The 26,017-nt window shown below is 48.1% G+C and overlaps 2 protein-coding genes across 8 annotated transcripts; one reads left to right on the top strand and one right to left on the bottom strand.

Moving 5' to 3' along the window:
* The first annotated feature begins 72 nt into the window (after positions 1–72).
* Positions 73–16,496, top strand: zc3h13 (zinc finger CCCH-type containing 13). Of its 5 annotated transcripts, none has more exons than XM_065022741.1 (20): positions 73–220; positions 889–1,041; positions 1,199–1,308; positions 1,500–1,614; positions 1,768–1,879; positions 2,060–2,193; positions 2,305–2,343; positions 2,478–2,842; positions 3,461–3,637; positions 3,915–4,243; positions 4,732–5,244; positions 5,811–6,089; positions 6,461–6,995; positions 7,157–7,269; positions 7,775–9,160; positions 9,280–10,578; positions 10,742–10,888; positions 12,302–12,502; positions 15,368–15,531; positions 15,735–16,496. In XM_065022741.1, the coding sequence occupies exons 2-20, from the start codon at positions 898–900 to the stop codon at positions 15,918–15,920; spliced, it is 6,348 nt and encodes a 2,115-aa protein (XP_064878813.1). In that variant the 5' UTR covers positions 73–220; positions 889–897; the 3' UTR covers positions 15,921–16,496. The 5 variants fall into 5 exon arrangements, with proteins under 5 accessions (XP_064878813.1, XP_064878811.1, XP_064878809.1 ...); XM_065022739.1 differs by having other exon boundaries at positions 7,157–7,383; XM_065022737.1 differs by having other exon boundaries at positions 889–1,104; positions 2,060–2,187; positions 7,157–7,383.
* A 1,810-nt stretch (positions 16,497–18,306) lies between these two features.
* Positions 18,307–24,066, bottom strand: chst10 (carbohydrate sulfotransferase 10). Of its 3 annotated transcripts, none has more exons than XM_065022750.1 (6): positions 23,959–24,066; positions 23,295–23,437; positions 23,005–23,114; positions 22,687–22,921; positions 20,903–21,008; positions 18,307–20,522 (listed from the first exon to the last, which is right to left on the bottom strand). In XM_065022750.1, exons 2-6 carry the CDS (start codon positions 23,404–23,406, stop codon positions 19,964–19,966), a joined length of 1,122 nt encoding a protein of 373 aa, XP_064878822.1. In that variant the 5' UTR covers positions 23,407–23,437; positions 23,959–24,066; the 3' UTR covers positions 18,307–19,963. The 3 variants fall into 3 exon arrangements, with proteins under 3 accessions (XP_064878822.1, XP_064878833.1, XP_064878823.1); XM_065022761.1 differs by lacking the exon at positions 23,959–24,066 and adding an exon at positions 23,537–23,676; XM_065022751.1 differs by lacking the exon at positions 23,959–24,066 and adding an exon at positions 23,515–23,613.
* Between the last annotated feature and the right edge of the window lie 1,951 nt (positions 24,067–26,017).

Raw genomic sequence — 26,017 nt, 5'->3', positions numbered from 1 at the left:
GTATCCCATAGTTCTCCGCGCGTGTAGATTATATTGCGGCTCCACTTTTAGATCTCTACGGTCGAAAACACACCCAATCATTACACACGCACCCTTTGCCAACATGAAGGCGGATAGGGGAGCCCCTGCCATTGAAATACAAGAATACAACTTGTGATTTCAAGAGGTAGCGAATCCCATTGCCTACGAAAATAGATGCGACACCGAATTAATATTTTGGGTGAGGCAACTCTTTTAATGCAATGTGCATTAGCTTTCCAGGATCTTAGAATATGGGGATGGCTTATACAGGCCTCGGGCCCAGAGAGCATAGCTAGCTTATGCTAATACGTTATCATAAATATCCAAAGTTCCCGTTTCATTCGCTAGTTAACTAGCTAGCTACCAAACTGCATTTTCAGATACGATCTCTGGCAAAAAATATGCATAAATGATTAGTTAACTAACGTGTTAGTAACTAGTCAGTATCAATATGCTAATGTTAACTCATCATCGGGGCTTGATTGGTAGCGTTAACGTTGATGTTGGGGTGTATTCATTAAAGCCGATTCTGTTGCAAAACTTCTTAACGGAAGCAAACGAAACGGGGAGGGAGCTAACTGAATTTGTACAATTAAAAACTATTTTTATTTGCAAAATGGAACGTTTTGCAACAGTTTGGAAGAATAATTACACCCCAGATCAGTGTGTAAAAAGATTAACAAAATCCCCAATGTTTCTTTGCATCAATTTCCTACATTAGTTTCAAATGGAAATGTCAACCAGTCTACTGATTTTTGTTGTTTGACAAACCAACGTTGAAATGTTTTGTTGTTGTACAGTAAAGTGCATATTCAGATTTCTGTATGTACCAATGCAGGTTTATAATATATTATTCTACCATTGCAGCCCTGCAGAATGTCCAAGATAAGGCGGAGGGTAACAGTGGAGAATTCTAAAACCATATCTGACAGCAGCAGTAGCCAGACCACCACCACCCCGTCTCGCCGGCCCAGCGTGTTTGAAAGACTTGGCCCCAGCACTGGTAGTAATGCTGTCGAGGTGTGTACCTCTACACCTGCATCTAACCCACTGACAGATACAACACATGCATGTCCAGAGAAGGTAGAGAAAGAACATCTTTGAATTTTGGATTCATCAGAGCAAATTCCCTATTTCTGCTTCATGAAATGACGCTTTCTTGCTTTCTTCCTTTCAGACTAATTGTAGAAATTGGTTGAAGACTGGGAATTGCAGTTACGGCAATACTTGTCGCTACACACATGGAACTCAGCCACGAGGCAAAGGATTTAGTGGATCTTTTAGCAGGTTAGATGGCCTTGGAGAATTGCCTGTGACCCGTGTATGCAGGCGACTGAAAAATAGATATTTTATCCAAGTGGGCAACACAGTCAGACGGTCCAAATATTCTCCCATGGCTGTTTCTTATTATATTTGATAAGCCAGTTGTCTTATGCTGAACCAATGCCGGAGATTACCATATGTTTGTGTGTAAACAGGTCAGCGGAGAGACCAACTGGCGATCTGCGAGAGAGGATGAAGAATAAGAGGCAGGATGTTGAATCAGATGCTACAAAGAGAGACCCAGAGGAGCCTACGTCCCCCACAGCCAGAGTGAGTTACTCTCCACACACACCTCACTTTCATGTCCGGTTTTCTTTTGTTCTTTAGGACATAGTGAACAACCATTTTGTGGCCCCCCTTGGGGTTAGATATTAGACCAACATGTATGGGAGTCTTCCATGTAAACCTGTCTGTGTTCTGCAGCAGCGAGACTCGTCCCGAGGCCGCCACAGGGAGAAGGAAGATATAAAAATCACTAAAGAGAGAAGCCCTGCCAGCGAAGAAGAGACCACCGAGTGGGAAGCCAACCGCGAAGGTGAGGTTTGAAAGTAGGGCCGTGTTCAATAGGCACAACGAAAAGGAAGAAAGCACGTGCCCTTATTAACATCTGAAAGGAGAACTAATGAATGTCGAACCGTTTTTCACTCTATTGGGAAAAGTTGTTTGTATTGCATATTCTAACCTTAAGTAATGTGCTGTTGTATTTGTCTTTAAGACTCGGATAACGGCGACTACGACTACGAATTATCCCTAGAGATGAAGAGACAGAAGATTCAGCGTGAGCTCATGAAGTTGGAGCAGGAGAATATGGAGAAAAGAGAGGAGATTGTTATCAAGAAAGAGGTACCGGTATGCATGTATCGACTGTAGCTATATCTATTATAGTTCATAGAGCCCTGCATGATTTAAGACGGAGGTTGATCTGTTTTATAACCTTATACACTTACAATCTCTCACTAGGAGCCGACCACCAAAACTAGGACCACTATCATATCCAAGGTAAGAAGAGATACCTACCTAACCTTATTGTCATTCAGGAGCCATCCATATCAACACTCATATCTGGTTTGGGCTTCTCTCCTTTCAGTGTCCATGGTAACCAATTCTGCCTTTATTCCACGTTGTAATTCCAGACATCCCCGGAGCGTTCCAGCTCGAAAGGTTCCCCCTCCTCCAGGAAGTCCAGTGGATCTCCCAAACACACTAAAGGACCTAAAGCTTCCGGTTCTAGGAAGAAGGAGAAGAAGACCTCTGTGTCGTCCTCTGCATCCGCCATGGCCAGATCTTCCAAGGGGGGCCACGGGAAGAAGAAAGGTCCCCGCACCCCCAGCCCCCCTCCTCCGGTGCTTCCGCTGGTGAACCCTGTCGTGGCAGCCGGGGGGAAGAAACACAAGGGGAAACACAAGAACAAGGAGAAGTGTGAGGAGAAGCCGCCCAAGGAGGGAAAGGAGAGAGGGAGAGACGTGGAGAAACACAAGGAGAAGAAGGAGAAACGCAGGTAAAGAGGTTGACTGCCATACTTTGTCCAGCTCCACTCCAAGCTGTAGAGGGATCTAGCAGCCTCGTTGAATAGGCATAACAAGACCCACTGAAAACAACAGTCATGCTTTGTCCAGCTCCACTCCAAGCTGTAGAGGGACCTAGCAGCCTCGTTGAATAGGCATAACAAGACCCACTGAAAACAACAGTCATGCTTTGTCCAGCTCCACTCCAAGCTGTAGAGGGACCTAGCAGCCTCGTTGAATAGGCATAACAAGACCCACTGAAAACAACAGTCATGCTTTGTCCAGCTCCACTCCAAGCTGTAGAGGGATCTAGCAGCCTCGTTGAATAGGCATAACAAGACCCACTGAAAACAACAGCCATGCTTTGTCCAGCTCCACTCCAAGCTGTAGAGGGATCTAGCAGCCTCGTTGAATAGGCATAACAAGACCCACTGAAAACAACAGCCATGCTTTGTCCAGCTCCACTCCAAGCTGTAGAGGGATCTAGCAGCCTCGTTGAATAGGCATAACAAGACCCACTGAAAACAACAGTCATTTAAACAAGTCTGTTAGCACTGTTGTTGAATATACTATGAAAGGGACTAACTTTTAGTTTCTCTTGGCGCTTGCAGAGACCGGTCAGACAGCTCCCACAAGGCCAAGCGGTCAGTGATGTCTGAGGAACGTTCCGGCAGCGTGTCTTCTCCTTCCAGAGACCGAGAGGCGTCCCCGTCAGCCAGGAAGAACAAGTCCACCTCCCCAAAAGTAGCCTCCCAGAAGACCCTTGCGCCTGCCTCCCCACCTCACAGGTCAGTGGTCTGTTAGACACTAAGAAGATAACAACATCATTGTCATGCCGGAAGCAGTAAGATGACAGTATAAACATCGGCTTGCAGAAATGGAGAGATATGCAGCAGCACCTGAACCTGAGACGATGGTCTAAAGATGCCATCTATCCTAACACTTGCATTTTCAGTCATGTTATTAGCAGGATTCTCATGAGTTGGTGTAGATGGTAGACAGACTAGCAAGATGGTCACTTTCCCTGAATAACCATAACCCCCTCGTCCTCTCCTGGTCTTCCAGGTCTCCCCCTCCCCGCCACAAGCGCACCCCCACCCCGCCCCGCCACCACTCCCCCTCCTCCCACTCTGGCTCCTCAGCCCAGAGACACTCTCCTTCCCCCCGCCGGCGCCGCTCGGCATCCCCCGCCTACAACCGCGAGCCCCCAGCCACCTCCTCACCTCCTGGCCAGAGGTGTTCCTCCCGCTCCCCTGCAGCCTCCCGGGACACCTCCTCTCCTCAGAGGAGGACTAGCCCCGGAGGACGAAACCACTCTCGGGGGCGTGAGAGAGGACGCAGCGAGAGGGGGAGGAGCCCACCTGCCCAGGAGCACCGACACGAGCGTCGAGACGGTACAGCAACTCATTAACATAAAACACAGACCATTTTCTATATGTGGTCACCTCCCTTTAAATAAACTACTGGTTTTCTATATGTGGTCACCTCCCTTTAAATAAACTACTGGTTTTCTACATGTGGTCACCACCTTTAAATAAACTACTGGTTTTCTATATGTGGTCACCACCTTTAAATAAACTACTGGTTTTCTATATGTGGTCACCACCTTTAAATAAACTACTGGTTTTCTATATGTGGTCACCACCTTTAAATAAACTACTGGTTTTCTATATGTGGTCACCTTTAAATAAACTACTGGTTTTCTATATGTGGTCACCACCTTTAAATAAACTACTGGTTTTCTATATGTGGTCACCACCTTTAAATAAACTACTGGTTTTCTATATGTTGCTGTTTGTTTATATGAAAACAGTGTCTACATTGTGTCGTTTGACTGGACACTGTAATAACACAGACCTGTGTTTTTGTCTCATCCATGCAGAGAGCCGCGGGAAGCGAGAGAAAGACGGTACCCGTGACGACCGGGACTACGAGGTGGCAGAGACGAGCTCTTCTCGTGATGCCGCCCGTGAGGACCGGGAGACAAAAGAGGGGCGAGAGCGCCGGGGTGACGGGCGCAGCGACCGACGAGGAGACTCCACCAGTACCTCCAGGGACCCCACCAGGGATAGAGACCGGGACACCAAGGACTCGACCCGGGAACCCAGAACCACAGAGACCACGTCAACACGCTCTGGACGAGACCCTCTGGAGTACAGGGACCGAGAACGGGAGAGGGAGCGAGAAAAGGAGAAAGAGAGGGAGCGGGAGAGAGGAGAGAGGGAGAAGACAGACAGGAAGGAGGAGGCTGTCCCGGAGGAGGGGAGGGGCTATGGGAGGGGCCACGGGCGAGAGGAAGGAGGGAGGACTGAAGGGAAGGGGGAGACGAGGACAGAGAGTAGAGCTGAGAGACCTGGCAGGGGTAGGGGCCGCGAGGCTGACGCATCTGACAAAGGTGAGGTCACACATGACATCACACATCTTATGACCAGCAAAATCTACTAATGGCCAGTTGGAGTAACAGTTGTTAATGTGTTTGTTGTTGTTGTGTCTGTGGAAGTGAGGGAATTTGATCAAGATGAACTGCGGTGCACCAGTCTATGGCTGAGGGAGGAGCTCCCTTCTCAAATGGAACAGTAATCTGTGCCGCTCGGCCATGTTGTCAACAAAGCAGCATGGAGCATCATCCAGAAACATCTCTTTTTGATCAAATTAGTTTTCATTGGGAAGGCAGATAAAGCGTTTATATCAAAAGCAATCACTTTTGCACGTGAGAAAAGCCTCTGATTCCTTCTCATTAATCCACGTTCATAACCTACGTCACTTTTGTTTTGAACCTGTTTCGCCGTCAGCCCAGAGGGGGGCACCTGGCTCGTGCCTGGGAGGCCACCCGGTTCCAAAACGAATACAGTCACTGTTCACCTGGTGCGAACTCCTCCCACCGGGGCATCCCAGGCCAGATAATCCAATCCCCTCTGTGTCTGTTTCAGCATACTCTTAACTCTGTCCTTCCTGCCTCAGTTTCCTCAGGCTCCACCCGGAATGCCCGAGGCTCCCAGCTGGAGAGCGGTGGTCATGACGGCTGGGAGTCACGTAGCGGCGGAGGCTTCCGTGAGAAGAGTGCGGAGAGGAGCACCGACCGTGGGGCGGAGAGAGGAGGCGCAGAGAGAGGAGGAGCGGAGCGTGACCGTTATGACGGAGACAGGAGAGGAGGGGAGCAGGCGACTGGGAGAGACTCATCCTACGACCGTAGAGGTGGTCACACCGACCGTGGTGACCGCAGAGAGAACAGGGAGAGAGGTGAGGAGAACAAATACATTTCATCTATAATATAAATAAATACAATTTGTAATACGCTTTTCATTGAAAAACAATCTCAATGTTCTGTCGTGAGTGATTTCAAATAGAAACGAGACGTAGACAGAAAAGGACACAGCTAGACAGGGCAACTGACAAAGTACACAGCTGATGCTACAAGAGGCAAGGACAACAAGAAACACAGTTATATGTAACAGAAAGCCTTCGTAAAGCATCCTGTCTCTTCCTCGTACGGGAGAAGAAGATCCAGGTCCCTCAGGCCCTCTCCTCTAATGCTTTTTCAAACATTCATTCAGAATGAAACCCTTGGTGTTGGATGTTGTGACTGACTGGCTGTTTCCTGTTTCTAACAGACCAAAGAGCTTCCTCTCCTGGTCGGCACCCAGCCAGAGGAGAAGAGCCGGACAGGGAGGAGACCAGAGGGAGGGATGAACGCAGAGGAGAGGAAAAGGGGGGGGACAGGCGAGAGGACAGGGCCCGAGAGAGGGAGCGAGAGAGGGAACGGGAAAGAGAGAAGGAGAGAGAAAGAGAGAAGGAGAAGGAGAGGGAGGCAGAGCGGGAGAGGGTCCGGGAGAGGGAGCGAGAACGAGAGCGAGAGAGGGAAAAGGAAAGGGAGAGGGAAAAGGAGAAAGAGAGGGAAAAGGAGCGAGAGAGGGAGCGGGAGAGGGAAGAGAGGGAGCGGGAGAGGGAGGAGCGAGATAGGGAGAGGAAGGAGAGAGAGCGGGAGAGGGAACGAGAGCGGGAGAGGGAGCGAGAGCAAAGAGAGAGGGAGAGGCAGCGGGAATGGGAGGAGCGTGAGAAAGGAAGGGATGAGCGACGGGAACGAACTAGGGATGAACCAAGGGACGACCGCTCTGTCCGAGACTCGCATGAAGACCGCAAGACCAGGCAAGTATCAGTAGTAACCACCAGTGGTAACAACTAACCCATGACACTTAACTAGAATCACTCCATTGTTTTACCTTAGTTGTGGTTTCCGTCTGTTTCTTTCTAACTTAACACAACCCAGCTGACCTCTAACCCCTCTTCTCTGTGTGTGTCATCTGCAGCCGGAAGAGGCACAGGGTAGAGACCACACCCAGCCCGACTCGCCCCTCTCCCAAGCGAGCAAGGGACGCCACCCCAGGAGACGGCGAGGAATACAACAGCCCTGAGGAGAAAAGTGAGCGTTTGATTGGTGGAGGTCAGCCCAAGGTCCGCCCCACCTCTGGCTCTGGCCCAATCACCATCCTCCCCGTCACAGTACCAGTGTGTCCTCCTCCTCCAGTGCTTGACAGTAGGGATACTCTTTAATGGGGAAAACAAACAGCACTGGTTCTGTCTGGAGGAAAATAGTCCCGTATGGATTAACACCTCCCCAAAGGGTGCCTTGGCCTGATCACTTCAATATCCCTCCACGTGAGCCCAGGGCACACTCAGTAATGGTGATAATACCTTTTAATGTTTGAGCACATTTCATACAGACAGACTGGAACTCAACGTGCTGACATAGAAGTAACAGCTGGTGTTTGATTGTTATTAGAAGGCGATCAGAGATCTTTGAGACCGAGCCAAGGCGCCCTTTAAGATAACAAGGTGTTTTGTTTCTTTGACCTTTGTTGACATTTCCATGATGTTGATAAACCTTGGTGCTAACAGAATCCCTCGGCTTCTTGGTGTGTGTTCAGGTGTTGAGAAACACCGGCTGTTGAGTCAGGTGGTACTCCCGCCCCAGGACCCCCTCCTGCGTTCCCCCCCCAGCACCTCTGTAACGGAGGACACCAAGCCCAGCCGCTGGAAGGACGAGGAGCGCCGTGGAGGCGGGGACAAGAGGGAGGGGAGGAGCCGCCGGAATGAGGAGGCCGACGCCCGCGGAGACAGAGGAGGAGCAGGCAGAGGAGGGGAGAGACGGGGGGAGCACCCCTCAGATAGCAGTACCCCTGTCTCGGCCTCCGGCTCGGACTCTAGGAGGGGTAAAGAGAGGGATGGTCGGGAGCCCACCCCTCCCCCGCCTCCCGTGGCCCTGGTCACTGAGGACAGAGATGCTCCAGTCCCGTCAGGTCATGAGGAGGGCAAGAAGAAGACTAAGTCCCAGAAGAAAGGCCTGAAGAAGGGGAGGAAGGAGGAGGCTGTGGCAGGAGGTGTTTCAGGAGCTCCAGAGAGGTTCACCAACCCAGAGCCCCCCTCCTCCATGGCCCTCTCGGACGGCCCCCCGCCCCCTCTCCTCTCTCCCCGCAAAGCGCCTAAGAAGAAGGCGCTGGACAAGAAGAGGAAACGATCCCGTGGCGCTGAGTCGGACGCATCTGAGGAGGAACCAGGCTCCTCCCATCTTCCCCCGGGCAAGAGGAACAAGAGGGGTCCCCGGACGCCGCCGCCCGCGCCAAAGGAGGCTCTGCTATCCCAGAGGGCCATGCCACATTCAGTTGCAGAGCCCTTGCCACAGCCCGTCAAAATGGACGCCAACTTCAGCGACTGGTCTGACGAGGATGTGCTGGAGCGCGGTGGTGGATCGGCGCCCGTTAAGGCACCCCCCACAGTCCCCACTGAGAGGACTCCGACCGAAGCTCTTCCCAGGAGAGGAGGTCCGAGGGGGGGCAAGGAGAGGTTGGAGAGGCCTGTTCCCCTGCCCATCGCCCCTCTGCTGTCCCAGGACCCTCCCATGTTACTCCAGACCCTGCCTCCCCAGCCCCTCATGTCCCAGCCCCTGCTGAGGAAGCCTCCTCCGGAGCAGAAGAGGAGCAGCAGTATGGGAAGCAACCAGAGCAGGGCCTCATCCAGACGTCTCCGTTCTCCCTCCAACGAGTCAGCCCACAGAGAGGACCCTCAGCAGGGCCAAGGACCAGGCCGACCCAGGAGAGGACACCAGCTCCAGGGGGCCAACTCCCGAGACCGGGAACGAGAAAGGGAACGAGAAAGGGAGCGAGAAAGGGAGCGAGACAGGGAAAGAGAGAGGGAGCGTGGTGAGAGAGAGAGGGGACCAGTGCTCACAGAGCCTCCAGTGGTGAGGGGAGAGGAGCGGAAGTCACGCATCGACCAGCTGAGGAGAGGAGAGCCCAGTCGCAGCACCTCCTCAGGTACGCCAGACACATACTACTAACAGGTTTTGTTGAGAAAACAGTGAGCTCCTTTACTAGTTTGATTTGATTGATATTATTATCTCTTATATTCCATTTCTGTTGGTTTTCCTTCCCAGACCGGCAGGACTCTCGCAGCCACAGCTCCAGACGTAGCTCTCCTGAGTCAGAGCGGCAGGTGCAGTCGCGGGCCGGGTCCTACGATGGCCGAGAGCGTGAGAGGGAGAGAGAGAGGGAGCGGGAACAGTTTGAGAGGGAGCGTGAGCGCAAGGACCTCCGACAGCAACAGGGGCCTCCGGGGCCACTACCTCCTCTCCAGCAGCAGGGGCAGCAGAGAGACTGGGAGCCCGAGGGGCCACGGGAGTGGGGTGGGAGGGGCCGTGAACCCCTCCTCATGCGTGGAGGCAACAGAGAGCAAATGAGAGAGCGTGATCTCCGTGACATGCGGGGTGAGAGAGAGCGGCTTCTGCCCGAGGGTCTCCTGCAGCAGCACGAACGAGAGCGGGAAAGGGAGCGTGGTGGCAACAGGGGCATTGGCCGCGGTGGCGACCATGGCAACGACCGGGAGCGGGAGAGGATGCTGCTGATGGACCTGCCGCCACATGGGGACCCCAAGAACAGGATGGACATGAGGGGAGACAGACCAGATATGAGGGGGGACAGACCAGATATGAGGGGAGACAGACCAGATATGAGGGGAGACAGACCAGATATGAGGGGAGACAGACCAGATTTAAGAGGGGACATGCGAGGAGATATGAGACCTGATATGAGGGGAGACATTCGAGGGGATATGAGAGGAGACATGAGAGGAGATATGAGACCTGATATGAGGGGAGACATTCGAGGGGACATGAGACCTGATATGAGGGGAGACATGAGACCTGATATGAGGGGAGACATTCGAGGGGACATGAGACCTGATATGAGGGGAGACATGAGACCCGATATTAGGGGAGATATTCGAGGGGACATGAGACCTGATATTAGGGGAGATATTCGAGGGGATATGAGACCCGATATGAGGGGAGACATTCGAGGGGACATGAGACCTGATATGAGGGGAGACATGAGACCTGATATTAGGGGAGACATTCGAGGGGACATGAGACCTGATATTAGGGGAGACATTCGAGGGGACATGAGACCTGATATTAGGGGAGACATTCGAGGGGACATGAGACCTGATATTAGGGGAGACATTCGAGGGGATATGAGAGGAGGGCCAGATATAAGACCGGACATAAGGCCAGATCACATGAGACCAGATATCAGGGGGCCGGACAGGGCTGAGTTCTCTCTCCTGCTCCCCCACGAAGCCTTGGGACACGGCGGCATGGACCAGGACAAAGCAGGCAACAGCCATCACCCTGTGGGAGGACAGATACAGGAAGCAGAGAAACAGGACAGCGTTGACGGTAAGGATCATCTACAATCACAAACTACTAGCCTGATCCCAGAACAGTTGGTGTGACAGTGACCATGGGAGCTGGCAACAACAGCCCTGTCCCAGATCTGTTTGTCTATGTTTGTGTTGATATGGTAGCAGGTTATTGAGTGAGTTTATTTGTTTGTCCTCAGACGAAGATGACGCGAAGGCGGATGACGCTGTGTCGGTGGTGTCTGGCGGGGAGGAGTACGAGCCAATCAGTGATGACGAGTTGGATGAGATCTTGGCGGACAGCGCCCAGAAGAGAGAGGATGGGCAGGAAGAAGAGAAGATACCAGGTACAATACTGAGAACAGGACAACACAGTCCTTCTGGCTGGGAACAGGACTACACAGTCCTTCTGGCTGGGAACAGGACTACACAGTCCTTCTGGCTGAGAACAGGGCTACACAGTCCTTCTGGCTGAGAACAGGGCTACACAGTCCTTCTGGCTGAGAACAGGACTACACAGTCCTTCTGGCTGAGAACAGGGCTACACAGTCCTTCTGGCTGAGAACAGGACTACACAGTCCTTCTGGCTGAGAACAGGGCTACACAGTCCGTCTGGCTGAGAACAGGACTACACAGTCCTTCTGGCTGAGAACAGGACTACACAGTCCTTCTGGCTGAGAACAGGGCTACACAGTCCTTCTGGCTGAGAACAGGACTACACAGTCCTTCTGGCTGAGAACAGGGCTACACAGTCCGTCTGGCTGAGAACAGGACTACACAGTCCTTCTGGCTGAGAACAGGACTACACAGTCCTTCTGGCTGAGAACAGGGCTACACAGTCCTTCTGGCTGAGAACAGGGCTACACAGTCCTTCTGGCTGAGAACAGGACTACACAGTCCTTCTGGCTGAGAACAGGGCTACACAGTCCTTCTGGCTGAGAACAGGACTACACAGTCCTTCTGGCTGAGAACAGGGACACAGTCCGTCTGGCTGAGAACAGGACTACACAGTCCTTCTGGCTGAGAACAGGACTACACAGTCCTTCTGGCTGAGAACAGGGCTGAGAACAGTCCGTCTGGCTGAGAACAGGGCTACACAGTCCTTCTGGCTGAGAACAGGCTACACAGTCCTTCTGGCTGAGAACAGGGCTACACAGTCCTTCTGGCTGAGAACAGGGCTACACAGTCCTTCTGGCTGAGAACAGGACTACACAGTCCTTCTGGCTGAGAACAGGACTACACAGTCCTTCTGGCTGAGAACAGGGCTACACAGTCCTTCTGGTCTACACAGTCCTTCTGGCTGAGAACAGTCCTTCTGGCTGAGAACAGGGCTACACAGTCCTTCTGGCTGAGAACAGGACAACACAGTCCTTCTGGCTGAGAACAGGGCTACACAGTCCTTCTGGCTGAGAACAGGGCTACACAGTCCTTCTGGCTGAGAACAGGACTACACAGTCCTTCTGGCTGAGAACAGGGCTACACAGTCCTTCTGGCTGAGAACATGGCTACACAGTCCTTCTGGCTGAGAACAGGGCTACACAGTCCTTATTGTTTGCCAGCGGGGTTGCCAGGTCGTGAGAAATTCTGTGCAATGGCTCCCCCAAACCAGCTCAAAACTAGCCCAATATCACACACCTGGCAACCCTGTCTAGTCTGCAGTTGGACACTGGTAAAAGACAAACTGTTGTTTTTTTATTATTGTAAACTAAATTGTTTGGTTATTGTGGTCTAAGTCCTTCATATGTGCTGTGTTCCTACAGGTCCCCTGGATGTGATTGATGTGGACTGGTCCAGCCTGATGCCCAAGCAGAAGCAGGAGCCCCGGGCGGCAGGGGCAGCTCTGCTCCGGTTCACCCCAGGGGCAGTGCTCCTCAGGGCGGGCGTCTCCAAGCGGCTGGCTGGGCCCGAGCTCCTGGAGAGAGTCAGGGAGGTCTGCAAAAAGGAGCTGGACGACCCTAAAGGTGATTGGAGGAGATATTAGTACTATTACATACTGTACTCCATCTTTCTCCTACTGGATAATATTAGTACTATTACATACTGTACTCCATATTTCTGCTACTGGATTATATTAGTACTATTACATACTCTACTCTCTTTCTCCTACTGGATTATATTAGTACTATTACATACTGTACTCTCTTTCTCCTACTGGATTATATTAGTACTATTACATACTGTACTCTTTTTCTCCTACTGGATTATATTAGTACTATTACATACTTTACTCCATCTTTGTCCTACTGGATTATATTAGTACTATTACATACTGTATTCCTACTGGATTATATTAGTACTATTACATACTCTACTCCATTTTTCACCTACTGGATTATATTAGTACTATTACATACTCTACTCCATCTTTCTCCTACTGGATTATATTAGTACTATTACATACTCTACTCCATCTTTCTCCTACTGGATTATATTAGTACTATTACATACTGTACTCCTACTGGATTATATTAGTACTATTACATACTCTACTCCATCTTTCTCTTACTGGATTATATTAGTACTATTACATACTGTACTCTCTTTCTCCTACTGGATTATATTAGTACTATTACATACTCTGCTCCATCTTTCTCCTACTGGATTATATTAGTACTATTACATACTCTACTCCATCTTTCACCTACTGGATTATATTAGTACTATTACATTCTCTACTCCGTCTTTCTCCTACTGGATTATATTAGTACTATTACATACTCTACTCCATCTCTCTCCTACTGGATTATATTAGTACTATTACATACTGTACTCCTACTGGATTATATTAGTACTATTACATACTCTACTCCATCTTTCTCCTACTGGATTATATTAGTACTATTACATACTGTACTCCTACTGGATTATATTAGTACTATTACATACGCTACTCCGTCTTTCTCCTACTGGATTATATTAGTACTATTACATACTGTACTCCTACTGGATTATATTAGTACTATTACATACTGTACTCCTACTGGATTATATTAGTACTATTACATACTCTACTCCATCTTTCTCCTACTGGATTATATTAGTACTATTACATACTGTACTCCTACTGGATTATATTAGTACTATTACATACTCTACTCCATCTTTCTCTTACTGGATTATATTAGTACTATTACATACTGTACTCTCTTTCTCCTACTGGATTATATTAGTAATATTACATACTCTGCTCCATCTTTCTCCTACTGGATTTTAGAACCATGTATAATATGACAGACATTATCCATACCATCTCTGTCTACTTTACAAGACACAGACTGTTAATGGAAGTATGCATACTTAGAACATGGCTCAGTTGTGTGAGCATGTGTGGTGCTAGCATATGATAAAGCCCCCCAAGCAGTCAGTGTGGTGCTAGCATATCATAAAGCCCCCCAAGCAGTCAGTGTGGTGCTAGCATATGATAAAGCCCCCCAAGCAGTCAGTGTGGTGCTAGCATATGATAAAGCCCCCCAAGCAGTCAGTGTGGTGCTAGAATATGATAAAGCCCCCCAAGCAGTCAGTGTGGTGCTAGCATATGATAAAGTCCCCCAAGCAGTCAGTGTGGTGCTAGCATATGATAAAGCACCCCAAGCAGTCAGTGTGGTGCTAGCATATGATAAAGCCCCCCAAGCAGTCAGTGTGGTGCTAGTATATCATAAAGTCCCCCAAGCAGTCAGTGTGGTGCTAGCATATGATAAAGCACTAAGCAGTCAGTGTGGTGCTAGCATATGATAAAGCCCCCCAAGCAGTCAGTGTGGTGCTAGCATATGATATGATAAAGTCCTAGCATATGATAAAGCCCCCCAAGCAGTCAGTGTGGTGCTAGCATATGATAAAGCACTAAGTAGTCAGTGTGGTGCTAGCATATCATAAAGCACTAAGCAGTCAGTGTGGTGCCAGCATATGATAAAGCACCCAAGCAGTCAGTGTGGTGTTAGCATATCATAAAGCACTAAGCAGTCAGTGTGGTGCTAGCATATGATAAAGCACCCAAGCAGTCAGTGTGGTGTTAGCATATCATAAAGCACTAAGCAGTCAGTGTGGTGCTAGCATATGATAAAGCACCCAAGCAGTCAGTGTGGTGTTAGCATATCATAAAGCACTAAGCAGTCAGTGTGGTGCTAGCATATGATAAAGCACTAAGCAGTCGATGTGGTGTTAGCATATCATAAAGCACTAAGCAGTCAGTGTGGTGCTAGCATATCATAAAGCACTAAGCAGTCAGTGTGGTGCTAGCATATCATAAAGCACTAAGCAGTCAGTGTGGTGTTAGCATATCATAAAGCACTAAGCAGTCAGTGTGGTGTTAGCATATCATAAAGCACTAAGCAGTCAGTGTGGTGTTAGCATATCATAAAGCACTAAGCAGTCAGTGTGGTGTTAGCATATCATAAAGCACTAAGCAGTCAGTGTGGTGTTAGCATATCATAAAGCACTAAGCAGTCAGTGTGGTGTTAGCATATCATAAAGCACTAAGCAGTCAGTGTGGTGTTAGCATATCATAAAGCACTAAGCAGTCAGTGTGGTGTTAGCATATCATAAAGCACTAAGCAGTCAGTGTGGTGTTAGCATATCATAAAGCACTAAGCAGTCAGTGTGGTGTTAGCATATCATAAAGCACTAAGCAGTCAGTGTGGTGTTAGCATATCATAAAGCACTAAGCAGTCAGTGTGGTGTTAGCATATCATAAAGCACTAAGCAGTCAGTGTGGTGTTAGCATATCATAAAGCACTAAGCAGCGGCAATAGAAGCATCTTTTGTATGTTGCTTCCATTCATCACTGGAAACATGCAGTGAGTAACCCAGCTCTCCGTCCATTCCTCCAGATGCTGACAAGCTGTTTGAGCACGACCTGGGTGCTCTGAACAAGGCAGCTCTGAACAGGAAGATAGAGAGGGCAGGTCTGCTGAGGAACCTGGGCCCCTGCTGTAAGGCCCTCTGTGCCCGCAGGGACATGGCCATCAGACGGCAGCTCCTGAAGAACGAAAAGGTGAGTGCTCCAAGAAAAACAACTTGTACCCAGAACCATAGACTATTCTAGACCATATACCAATAGACTAAGATGGCCCTCTACTGTAGGATATATGGAGGAATGGACTGGGAATATGTAGATAGTATATTATAATAGATGGAGCAATATTTTGACACACACTGCCTATCGCTGTATAGTAAGCTAACTCTTTCTCTCTCCAGGGCCTGGCCAAGCAGATGTACCCCAGTGTTCCTGTGGTGGACAGTGAGCTCTTCCAACTCAGCATGCGTCTCTTCAAGAAGACTGTAGCCGCCGCCAGAAGCAACCAGCCCCGTTGGGGCCCCCAGCAGGCCCAGAGAAGGCTGACAAGGGGCCACCGGGGCTGGTACCGGCAGCTTCACCGGTAGCCAAGCCCAGTACACCACAGCCCCCCGAGATGTGTGTCTCCTGAGAGCGTGTGGGGATTATGGGTAAAAACAAACGCTGCATGATGAAACTGACCTGTGATCAGAAATTGAATCAGCTCTGACTACTAAGCCTGCTCTGAGTCCCTGCCCCCTAACTCTAAACCCCGCCCCCTAACGCTAAAACCCGCCCCCCTGCTATAGCTTTTTTAATCACAAGGAAAAATCTAACAAAACGCTGAAACTCTTGTCAGTCAGCAGTGCTGTCATTATGGAAGACTGATCTGATCCGCAAGTACTGTACTGCTTCTACCATAGAGACTATTGGAGATACTAGCCTATGGAGGGATTGATAGAGGCCTTGTACAATGTACTGTACCTTGAACTAGAAATGACAATGCTACAGGAAAGACATGCATTTTCCCGAATAACACAGTTGTTGTTTTTGTGCGATTGGATATTTGTTGTCGGAGGGTGATAAGTCTCCCTTTCGTAATGGCGTTGATTTATGTTTTTTGTTTCTTTTGTTGTGCATTGGTTTTTAAGACTGCATTAAAGTGGTTAGTTGTTCATTTGTAATGGTTCTTATCCTTGCTTTGTATGGTGTTCAGTCTCAGTGCCATGTGCTGCTTGATGTCATTTGTGTATTGTTCAAGAGACATTGACTTACATCCCCGATGGCACCCTATTCCCTATGTAGTGCACTTCTTCTGACCTGGCCCATAGGGCTCGGGTCAAAAATAGTGCGCTGTACAGGGTGTAATTTGGGATGCACCCTGGCCAAACGCACTCAAATCTCTGAGTGACTTGTATGAATGTTTACTGTACTGCCTAGGCTACTCCACCCCGACATGAATACATGTCTCTTGAGGTCACTCGAAACTTTGGCAATGGCCTACTTTGCTGGGACCTCTGGGTTAAACTCAGCCAACACCCTCAGTCTGCTGTGCCATAACAACACTCCAGTCTAGACTCTTACCGACAGGACTCTGGCTGGCCTGAACATAATCCCATCAGGAGATGGATTTGACTCTTAAAATATGATGACTCTCTGTAGCAGTGTTGAATTGTCTTAATGTATTCTGTTTGCAGGTTGAAAGATTACATGAATTGTGGTGGTAGGTCTAATTGAATTGATTCTGGTGGTGGGTGTAATTAGGGCTGGGCGGTATAACGTTTTTTGCGATATACCGATATTGATGCATGGACCGGTTTGGGTTTTTATTTTACCTTCTATACCGGTATTTGAATGTTTGGTTTGTTAAATGAGATACGTAGTGTGTAACGTCCATTTTTATAGTTCACTACTTGAGTCTTCTCTCCCCATCACTCAAGGAGCGCATTTGTTCTTCCTCGACCACGAGACACTTGCGTTTAGTCTGCGTGGTCTATGCAGCACATGGAACAATGTTGATGACAACAATGCAGTTGTCACTTTGTGTCTTAATATAAATATACTAGCATTCTATAATTACACTATTAGCTTGTTTTTTTTACATCTGCAAACAGCTAGTTTGTCTTAAGTTGTTCTTAAATCTTGTTAGCCGCTAATGCTAATCGCTAGCTAATAATTGACCTAGTAAGAGCAAGCGTAATTAGCTTATCAGCCTGATAATACCAGTGATGGTGTAGACCTAAATCAGCATGTTTGTGCAACAGTATTTTCTAAATTAGAGGTAAACGCAAAGCAAGAACATGTTAGCTACTTCATGTAGCTAAGAGAGAACATTTAATGTAGCCAAAGATTAAAGGCCCCCCTAGGAAACACCTATCATCAACACTTTAGTTCCTACATTGTCACAATAACTCCTCCCTGGCATTTTCATTTGTTGTCATGTCAAACACTGTATTAAAAGTGCCCACTATTATATAACTAGAATAGACATTCTATTTCCATGATTCCAACAGTTAAGTGTTATGCTCTAAATGCAAGTCAAATTGCAACATTTGGTTAAAAGTAAGTCCCAGATTGCTTGCCCATATCGTGTAGCCCTACGTGGCAGTGTAGAAATGATCTCAAATGCAGAAATTGATGAAAATTCGGACTTTTGGGGGGTTGAAGTGAACGGTATAAAACAGAATGCAGAAAGACTCATTGAAATCACTCAGTATCTATGTGTTTACACCTTAGGATCACTCACTACTCATAAAGCACATTTAGAACTTTTATTATTAAAAATCATAAAATGAATCAAGAAAATACCTTGCGATAATATTTTGCCCATATGGCCCAACCCTAGGTGTAATTGAATGAATTGTGGTGGTAGGTCTACTGCTAGAATGAGAATATCAGGTCTACTGCAGGGTTTAACTGATCTCACATGTAAACAGACAATAACTAAAAGCATCATACATGTGTTGTGCAAAAGAGAAGAGTGAAAAAGACCAGTTTTATATTTGACATGAAACCTTTATTACTCAGTAACCATCGCCTGTCCACCTAGCTGTCAATACCATGTGACTGACCATACCAAACATTGGTTGATTAAAAAAGGTCAACAGGAAACTGTCACTCACTTCTCTTCATGGACGCCATTGGACGGCGTCGTGTTTAGGATGAAGAATAAGACAATTCATGGAATTCAATTGTGAAATAACAGTTCTGAGGATGAGAAAGTGAAACCATTTTTTCCTTCTCCCAGGTACAGTGCCAATGTAGTCTAATGTACTGCCCTTACAGGTGGCAGACTGAGACGGAAGAGGAAGCGAGGCATCCCACTCCCTCACTTTATGGTTTATATACAGTCAAGGAACTAAGTAGACCAGACACAGCTGTTATGGCAATGGTGTCTACAGGAGAGCCACCCCTTAATAAGTAGAACGTAAACAGACTGAGTAAGACATCTTCGTTCATCCACCTTCTTTGACATAAGTATTGGTATAGAAGAGGGTTGGCTGTATGCCTCCAATCCATATTGCCATGATCCCATATTATGTGTCTGGGCTGAATTTAACTGGATTAACCCTGAAGGACATCTATATATCTGTCTGTCTACTGTACTGGACGGGAACATGAGGTAAGACCCAGGGACTGTACACCCCATGACATAATACAGGCATAGTATTATCCACTGTAGTAGCTTCAGCCAATCAGCAGGAGTTACGCCACAGTGAACCTTCCCCCCTGTCACCTGAACACAGGCATTGCAGACACTGACTCCTCCCACTCAGCGCTTGTCAACCCTTTGAGGTCACAGAATCACACCATTTATATAGGTGCCGAGTCTTGAAGCTAGATGGAGTTGCTCTACTCTGTATGAGTGGATAGACTGGAGGGAAGAGAGCTGGGACTCTGATATTGTTAACTGGTTAGTGTTTCACTACCATCTCTATAACCTCGCATTCAAACTGATTCTGCTACGTTTCAATGGTGTGCTCAGCATTCAGTCTGGTTTAACCAGGCTACTGTCTCCCAGACCCACTTCAGTGTTAGTCCATAATGCAGACCTGCTTTGTGTGGAAGTAGTGCAGAGGGTGGTACAATTTAGCACAGTATGTAACAGTAATCTCTGGTTTAAATAAAGTTATTATAATACAAAAAGCTTTGTTAAATAACATTGAAATGTGGCACTTAATTCATTGGTCGTATGGAGAATACAGCCATTAGCCATGACCATAGTGTGTAACTCTCCATCAACTCGGTCCTCACGCCATTCATGGCCACCATGGTGACGGCTACCAGGAAGTAGCGGCATGTAGTACAGTCATCGCCCATGGTAACAGTTGCAGGAAGTGACAGAGGCAGGAAGTGTTGCTAGGTCGGGACAGGAATTACTGTCAGCCAGGTAGAGGAGTGACGATCATCCTACAGCAGATCAGCACGTTATATCAGACCAACCTGTAGTCTCCATCCCTCCCTGGCTTGAACCCGGATGGTGGGGATCACTAGTCTCTACTATGGCTCCTAGTTAGAGCAGCCAGGCTAGGCGGCTAGCTAGCTACACCCTCCCTACCTCTTCAGTAAACCACACACTGATTAAGATGCATGTTAGATTAGAGAGACATATTATTGTTGCAAAACAGTCTTTCTTTAGTGTCGTCGTCATTCAGTTTAGCAGGAAGTCCGGGCTCGGGTAGCCGAAGAGGCTGAAGTCTCCTTGGTACCGGCCGTAAAGCCGCCTGACGTCCCGCTTGCTGATGCCTGAGAAGTAGCGCTCCACCTTGGTCCGGTTGTAACGGGTGATCCCTGGGGGGATGGTGGGGTACGATACCAGACGCTCGATCCCGGCAGCTTTCAGGATGTAGGGGGCATCGCGTTCTAGAGTTTCGTGGTGCCCCACGACGCTGTACGTGATGTCACAGGGGGCGCAGAGTTCCGCGTACGTCACCCAGTGGATAACATGCTCCCCAAACTGACGGTCCATGCGGCGCCGCCCGGGCTCATCGCCCAGGTAACGGATGAAGTCCTCGAAGCGCAGGCCCGTAGTCGCCTGGTTGTCGTCGTTGTCACGGTGACTCTTACGGTACTTGCGGATGATGGCGGGAGCGATGTCGTGCTTGTACCAGGGCTCGAAGCGCGGGTTCTTCACAAACTTGTCCTTGAAGGCGGAGATGAGGCGCTCGAACGGGTCTCTGACGATGAAGAACTTGAAGTATGTGGCTAACCTGGCGAGAGAAAACAAAAAGCACCGTCCCATAGAATCAGAGCACCACAATGGAATACAGGGCAGGGCCAAACAAGTCAGTAAAGGTGTTCAGCAAAACTTAACGTTAAGCACAGCTCTATAACATTTGAGTCATTTAGCAGACATTCTTATCCAGACCGACATACAATTAGTGCATTAATCTTAAGATAGCAAGTGATTGGGTAGGTGTAAGCGATGGTAGCCTACATTACCATCTTATTACTTTATCCAATCTAACTCATTCAGATCTGTGATTACTTCAAGGAAGGAAGGTATCAAATCAAATTTTATTTGTCACATACACATGGTTAGCAAGGAAGGTAGGATGCATTTCTGAAGTATTGAAGCAGGGCCTTAAACCTTTTAGTGATTTCTTTCTCTGTCAGAGAGGAGAGGCGGGGCAGTCCGTTCTTCTCATGGTCATGAACCAGGTTCTCTGGTATCTCCTCCACAGTGGAGAACTCTCCTGTGGGGCAAAAGGACAGAGAAGAACACTATTTTTTCGTCCTTCACTGGGATCGAGGCTACTACATCACTACAATTTACAGACAGATAAGCTTATGTTTTGAGTCAACTTTTACTCATCATCGTCACTCACTGACACTCCGTCACTGTCTTCCTTCCTCGCTCACTCCCTCCCTCACTGACTCTTCTCCCTACCATCCTCCCTCACTGACTCTTCTCCCTTACCGTTCTCCCTCACTGACTCTTCTCCCCTACCGTCCTCCCTCACTGACTCTTCTCCCTACCATCCTCCCTCACTGACTCTTCTCCCTTACCGTTCTCCCTCACTGACTCTTCTCCCCTACCGTCCTCCCTCACTGACTCTTCTCCCTACCGTCCTCCCTCACTGACTCTTCTCCCTATACCGTCCTCCCTCACTGACTCTTCTCCCTACCGTCCTCCCTCACTGACTCTTCTCCCTACCATCCTCCCTCACTGACTCTTCTCCCTACCGTCCTCCCTCACTGACTCTTCTCCCTACCGTCCTCCCTCACTGACTCTTCTCCCTACCGTCCTCCCTCACTGACTCTTCTCCCTTACCGTTCTCCCTCACTGACTCTTCTCCCTACCGTCCTCCCTCACGTCCTCCCTCACTGACTCTTCTCCCTTACCGTTCTCCCTCACTGACTCTTCTCCCTGCCATCCTCCCTCACTGACTCTTCTCCCTACCGTCCTCCCTCACGTCCTCCCTCACTGTTCTCCCTCACTGACTCTTCTCCCTTACCGTTCTCCCTCACTGACTCTTCTCCCTTACCGTTCTCCCTCACTGACTCTTTCCCTTACCGTTCTCCCTCACTGACTCTTCTCCCTTACCGTTCTCCCTCACTGACTCTTCTCCCTTACCGTTCTCCCTCACTGACTCTTCTCCCTTACCGTTCTCCCTCACTGACTCTTCTCCCTTACCGTTCTCCCTCACTGACTCTTCCCTTACCGTTCTCCCTCACTGACTCTTCTCCCCTCCCTCACTGACTCTTCTCCCTACCGTCCTCCCTCACTGACCGTTCTCCCTCACTCTCTCCCTTACCGTTCTCCCTCACTGACTCTCTCCCTACCGTCCTCCCTCACTGACTCTCTCCCTACCGTCCTCCCTCACTGACTCTTCTCCCTTACCGTTCTCCCTCACTGACTCTTCTCCCTTACCGTTCTCCCTCACTGACTCTTCTCCCTTACCGTTCTCCCTCACTGACTCTTCTCCCTTACCGTTCTCCCTCACTGACTCTTCTCCCTTACCGTTCTCCCTCACTGACTCTTCTCCCTACCGTCCTCCCTCACTGACTCTTCTCCCTTACCGTTCTCCCTCACTGACTCTCTCCCTTACCGTTCTCCCTCACTGACTCTCTCCCTACCGTCCCTCACTGACTCTCTCCCTACCGTCCTCTCTCACTGACTCTCTCCCTACCGTCCTCTCTCACTGACTCTCTCCCTACCGTCCTCTCTCACTGACTCTCTCCCTACCGTCCTCCCTCACTGACTCTCTCCCTACCGTCCTCCCTCACTGACTCTCTCCCTACCGTCCTCCCTCACTGACTCTCTCCCTACCGTCCTCTCTCACTGACTCTCTCCCTACCGTCCTCTCTCACTGACTCTCTCCCTACCGTCCTCTCTCACTGACTCTCTCCCTACCGTCCTCTCTCACTCACCATTGAGAACGATGAGGACCTTCTTCCATTGAGTGTTGCCCACTTTGGGGGTCTGGCAGAAGAGGATCTTGTGCTTGTCGCACACAAAGATGCGGTCCAAGACAAACTTGTTGATTGAGGTGTGAGTGAGGTTCTTGAGGGAGTCGTTCTTACACACGGCTGACAGCAGCTCCCGACGCCTCATCTCCACAGTGTTCCAGTCTGTTGGGTTGGCCATGGAGGGGCCTACTGAGGACTGACACACACACACACACACACACACTTCAAGTAACTGATGATTTTGTTTCAATTTCGAACACACGCAAACAAAACACCTACCAGGTTTGATGACTTGGGAGCTCTTCTGTCTGATTTCTGAGCTGGCAGTGATTTGATGGTCTTAACTCCTGGTTGAGTCCAACTCTGCATCTCAGTCTTCTCCCCATAGTCTGAAACACAAAACACTAAGAGATCACAAGACAATTCCAAGGGGGATAGACTAGACATTTAAATCTAACAGCATAGCTGTTATGTAACTATAGCTACAACTCTAGCTGAACAATTACTTTAAGGTATAGATAGCTAGTATTGATGAGAAAAAACAATCAGGTTTCAGTCTGATAACTTACCATCCGTGGTTCTGGCGTTAAAATTGATAAACTTGTTGGCAAACACGAGGATGAGCAACACCCAGCCGCAAGCCCCGACGAGCAGCCAGTGGTGCCGCATCGTTATTTGCATCACCCGTGGGCCATCGAAGTAGCGACGGTACCTGCAGAAACAGCTGTTTAGCAATAGCAGGTAGTATTTCTCGTCAGACTCTGCACAGATGAAAGGGGGAAACCTTACTATAATATTTGGACTAACTAACGTTAGCTAGTTGTCATAATCTTTGGACTCAGACGGGCGCTCCACCGGCAGAGGAGTGGCACAGGGACAGTGAGGAGAGACTAGTTACTTAGCAGGCTACCTAGCTAGTTTAGCATCCATAGGCTACCATTTCAGCAGGCTGTAAAACTACATGACCATTTATGCCAATCACCAACTAACTATAGGCGTGGTCAAAACAACTGTCCCTACTGAAAGACAGGGCGAGATCAATTTAGCTCAGCTAGCTGGCTAACTTCGGTTAACGTTAGCTACTGTTAGCTTGTTGCTGTTTGCTAGCTAGCCATAATTCTGACCATTCCGAATAGTGTAGAAAGCTAGGCCTGCTCCTGAGTACGTTTGACTTGATCAGAAAATGATCTGATAGCTAGTTTCCCATTGTACAACCCAAATGTGATGTCTTACCTGCTGTGTAATTGCAACTAATGCAATAGTAACGTTTCTTGTGATGTTCGCGTACCTGTCCCGTTATCCATGTTGTTGATGCATAACACAGACCAATTTCGCCCTCTAGCGTTCAAATGTTTACACCGCACAACATAAGACTCGACAAGACAAGACTACCCGAGAACTAGCTATGCAACTGGCCAGTGATATCATATGCTCCTGTATTTAAAAAATAAAATAAAAAAACTCTACACAAAAAGTTGTGCATATGCTCACTGCAAATATAAAATGAGCTTAGGCTATGGGCTACCATCATACATGGCTTCATATGGCACACAATGCAACATTGACTATTCACCAGTCACACCATGCTGCTGGTCATGTGTGTTTGGACAACAACCCTGTTGTACATCCAGATGTCAGTGGGAATGAGTACCAGTGTTGCACAACATACATACATATCAGGATAAGGCTTACCGTGTGATATACTTCTTTTTTGATTAAATACATACAATTCCTCGGTTACATGGCATCATGGGTATTATTGGCATTGTTTGCATAAATGACATTGCTGCTGTTGCTCTTGGTCTTCTTGAGGAGCAGCTGGGCTTGGGTGTTTAGAAGAACACCATACTCAGCTAAGGTGAACCCCCCCAACAGCTCATCATTCCTTACAGCCAGTTGGATGTGCCAGGGAGGTTAAATCAAATCTAATTGTATTGGTCACATACACATATTTAGCAGATGTTATTGCGGTTGTAGTGAAATGCTTGTGTTCTTAGCTCCAACAGTGTAGTAGTATCTAACAATTCACAACAATACACACACATCTAAAAGTCATTGAATGGAATTAAGAAATACATAAATATTAGGACAAGCAATGTCAGTGGCATTGACTATAATACAGTAAGTATATACATATAAAATGAGTAAAACAGTATGTAAACAAAATTAAAGTGACCTATGATTCCATGCAGGATTGAGTAACTGGGTGGTAGCCGGCTAGACAGTGACTAAGATCAGGGTAGAGTACTGGGTGGAGGTCATCTAGTGATGGCTATTTAACAGTCTGATGGCCTTGAGGTAGAAGCTGTTTTTCAGTCTCTCCATCCCAACTTTGATGCACCTGTACTGACCTTGCCTTCTGGATTTTAGCAGGATGAACAGGCAGTGGCTCAGGTGGTTGATGATCTTTATGCCCTTCCTGTGACATTGGGTGCTGTAGGTGTCCTGGAGGGCAGACCACAACACCCCCTGTGGCAGCCAGCTGGAGAAATTGAGTGTAAATTTCAGACACTCGTCACATCATTAAAAACAAATCTCCCCATGTTACATCAGAATAGAGCATATAACTGTTGTGGCAGAGACAAGATGAGTGTCTGAAATTTGCACTCAAAATGCAAAACTCTCCAGCTGGCTAAAGGCACTGGGATCAGGATTCAAGCATTTCTGGAAATGAATTATGGGTAAACCCTCAAGAGACTATATTGGCTAACACAGAAATGATGGGTAAACACTCAAGAGACTATATTGGCTAACACAGAAATGATGGGTAAACCCTCAAGAGACTATATTGGCTCACACAGAAATGATGGGTAAACCCTCAAGAGACTATATTGGCTCACACAGAAATGATGGGTAAACCCTCAAGAGACTATATTGGCTAACACAGAAATGATGGGTAAACCCTCAAGAGACTATATTGGCTCACACAGAAATGATGGGTAAACCCTCAAGAGACTATATTGGCTAACACAGAAATGATGGGTAAACCCTCAAGAGACTATATTGGCTAACACAGAAATGATGGGTAAACCCTCAAGAGACTATATTGGCTAACACAGAAATGATGGGTAAACCCTCAAGAGACTATATTGGCTCACACAGAAATGATGGGTAAACCCTCAAGAGACTATATTGGCTAACACAGAAATGATGGGTAAACCCTCAAGAGACTATATTAGCTAACACAGAAATGATGGGTAAACCCTCAAGAGACTATATTAGCTAACACAGATGACTGGTCAATGGATAGGGATTCAATCACATCTAATAATATTTATTAGATATAGTGCTT

Source organism: Oncorhynchus nerka, linkage group LG2, assembly GCF_034236695.1.
Source record: "Oncorhynchus nerka isolate Pitt River linkage group LG2, Oner_Uvic_2.0, whole genome shotgun sequence".
Classification (NCBI taxonomy): domain Eukaryota; kingdom Metazoa; phylum Chordata; class Actinopteri; order Salmoniformes; family Salmonidae; genus Oncorhynchus; species Oncorhynchus nerka.
The sequence above is the reverse complement of the archived record's forward strand: the minus strand, read 5'-3'. Positions and strand labels throughout refer to the sequence as shown.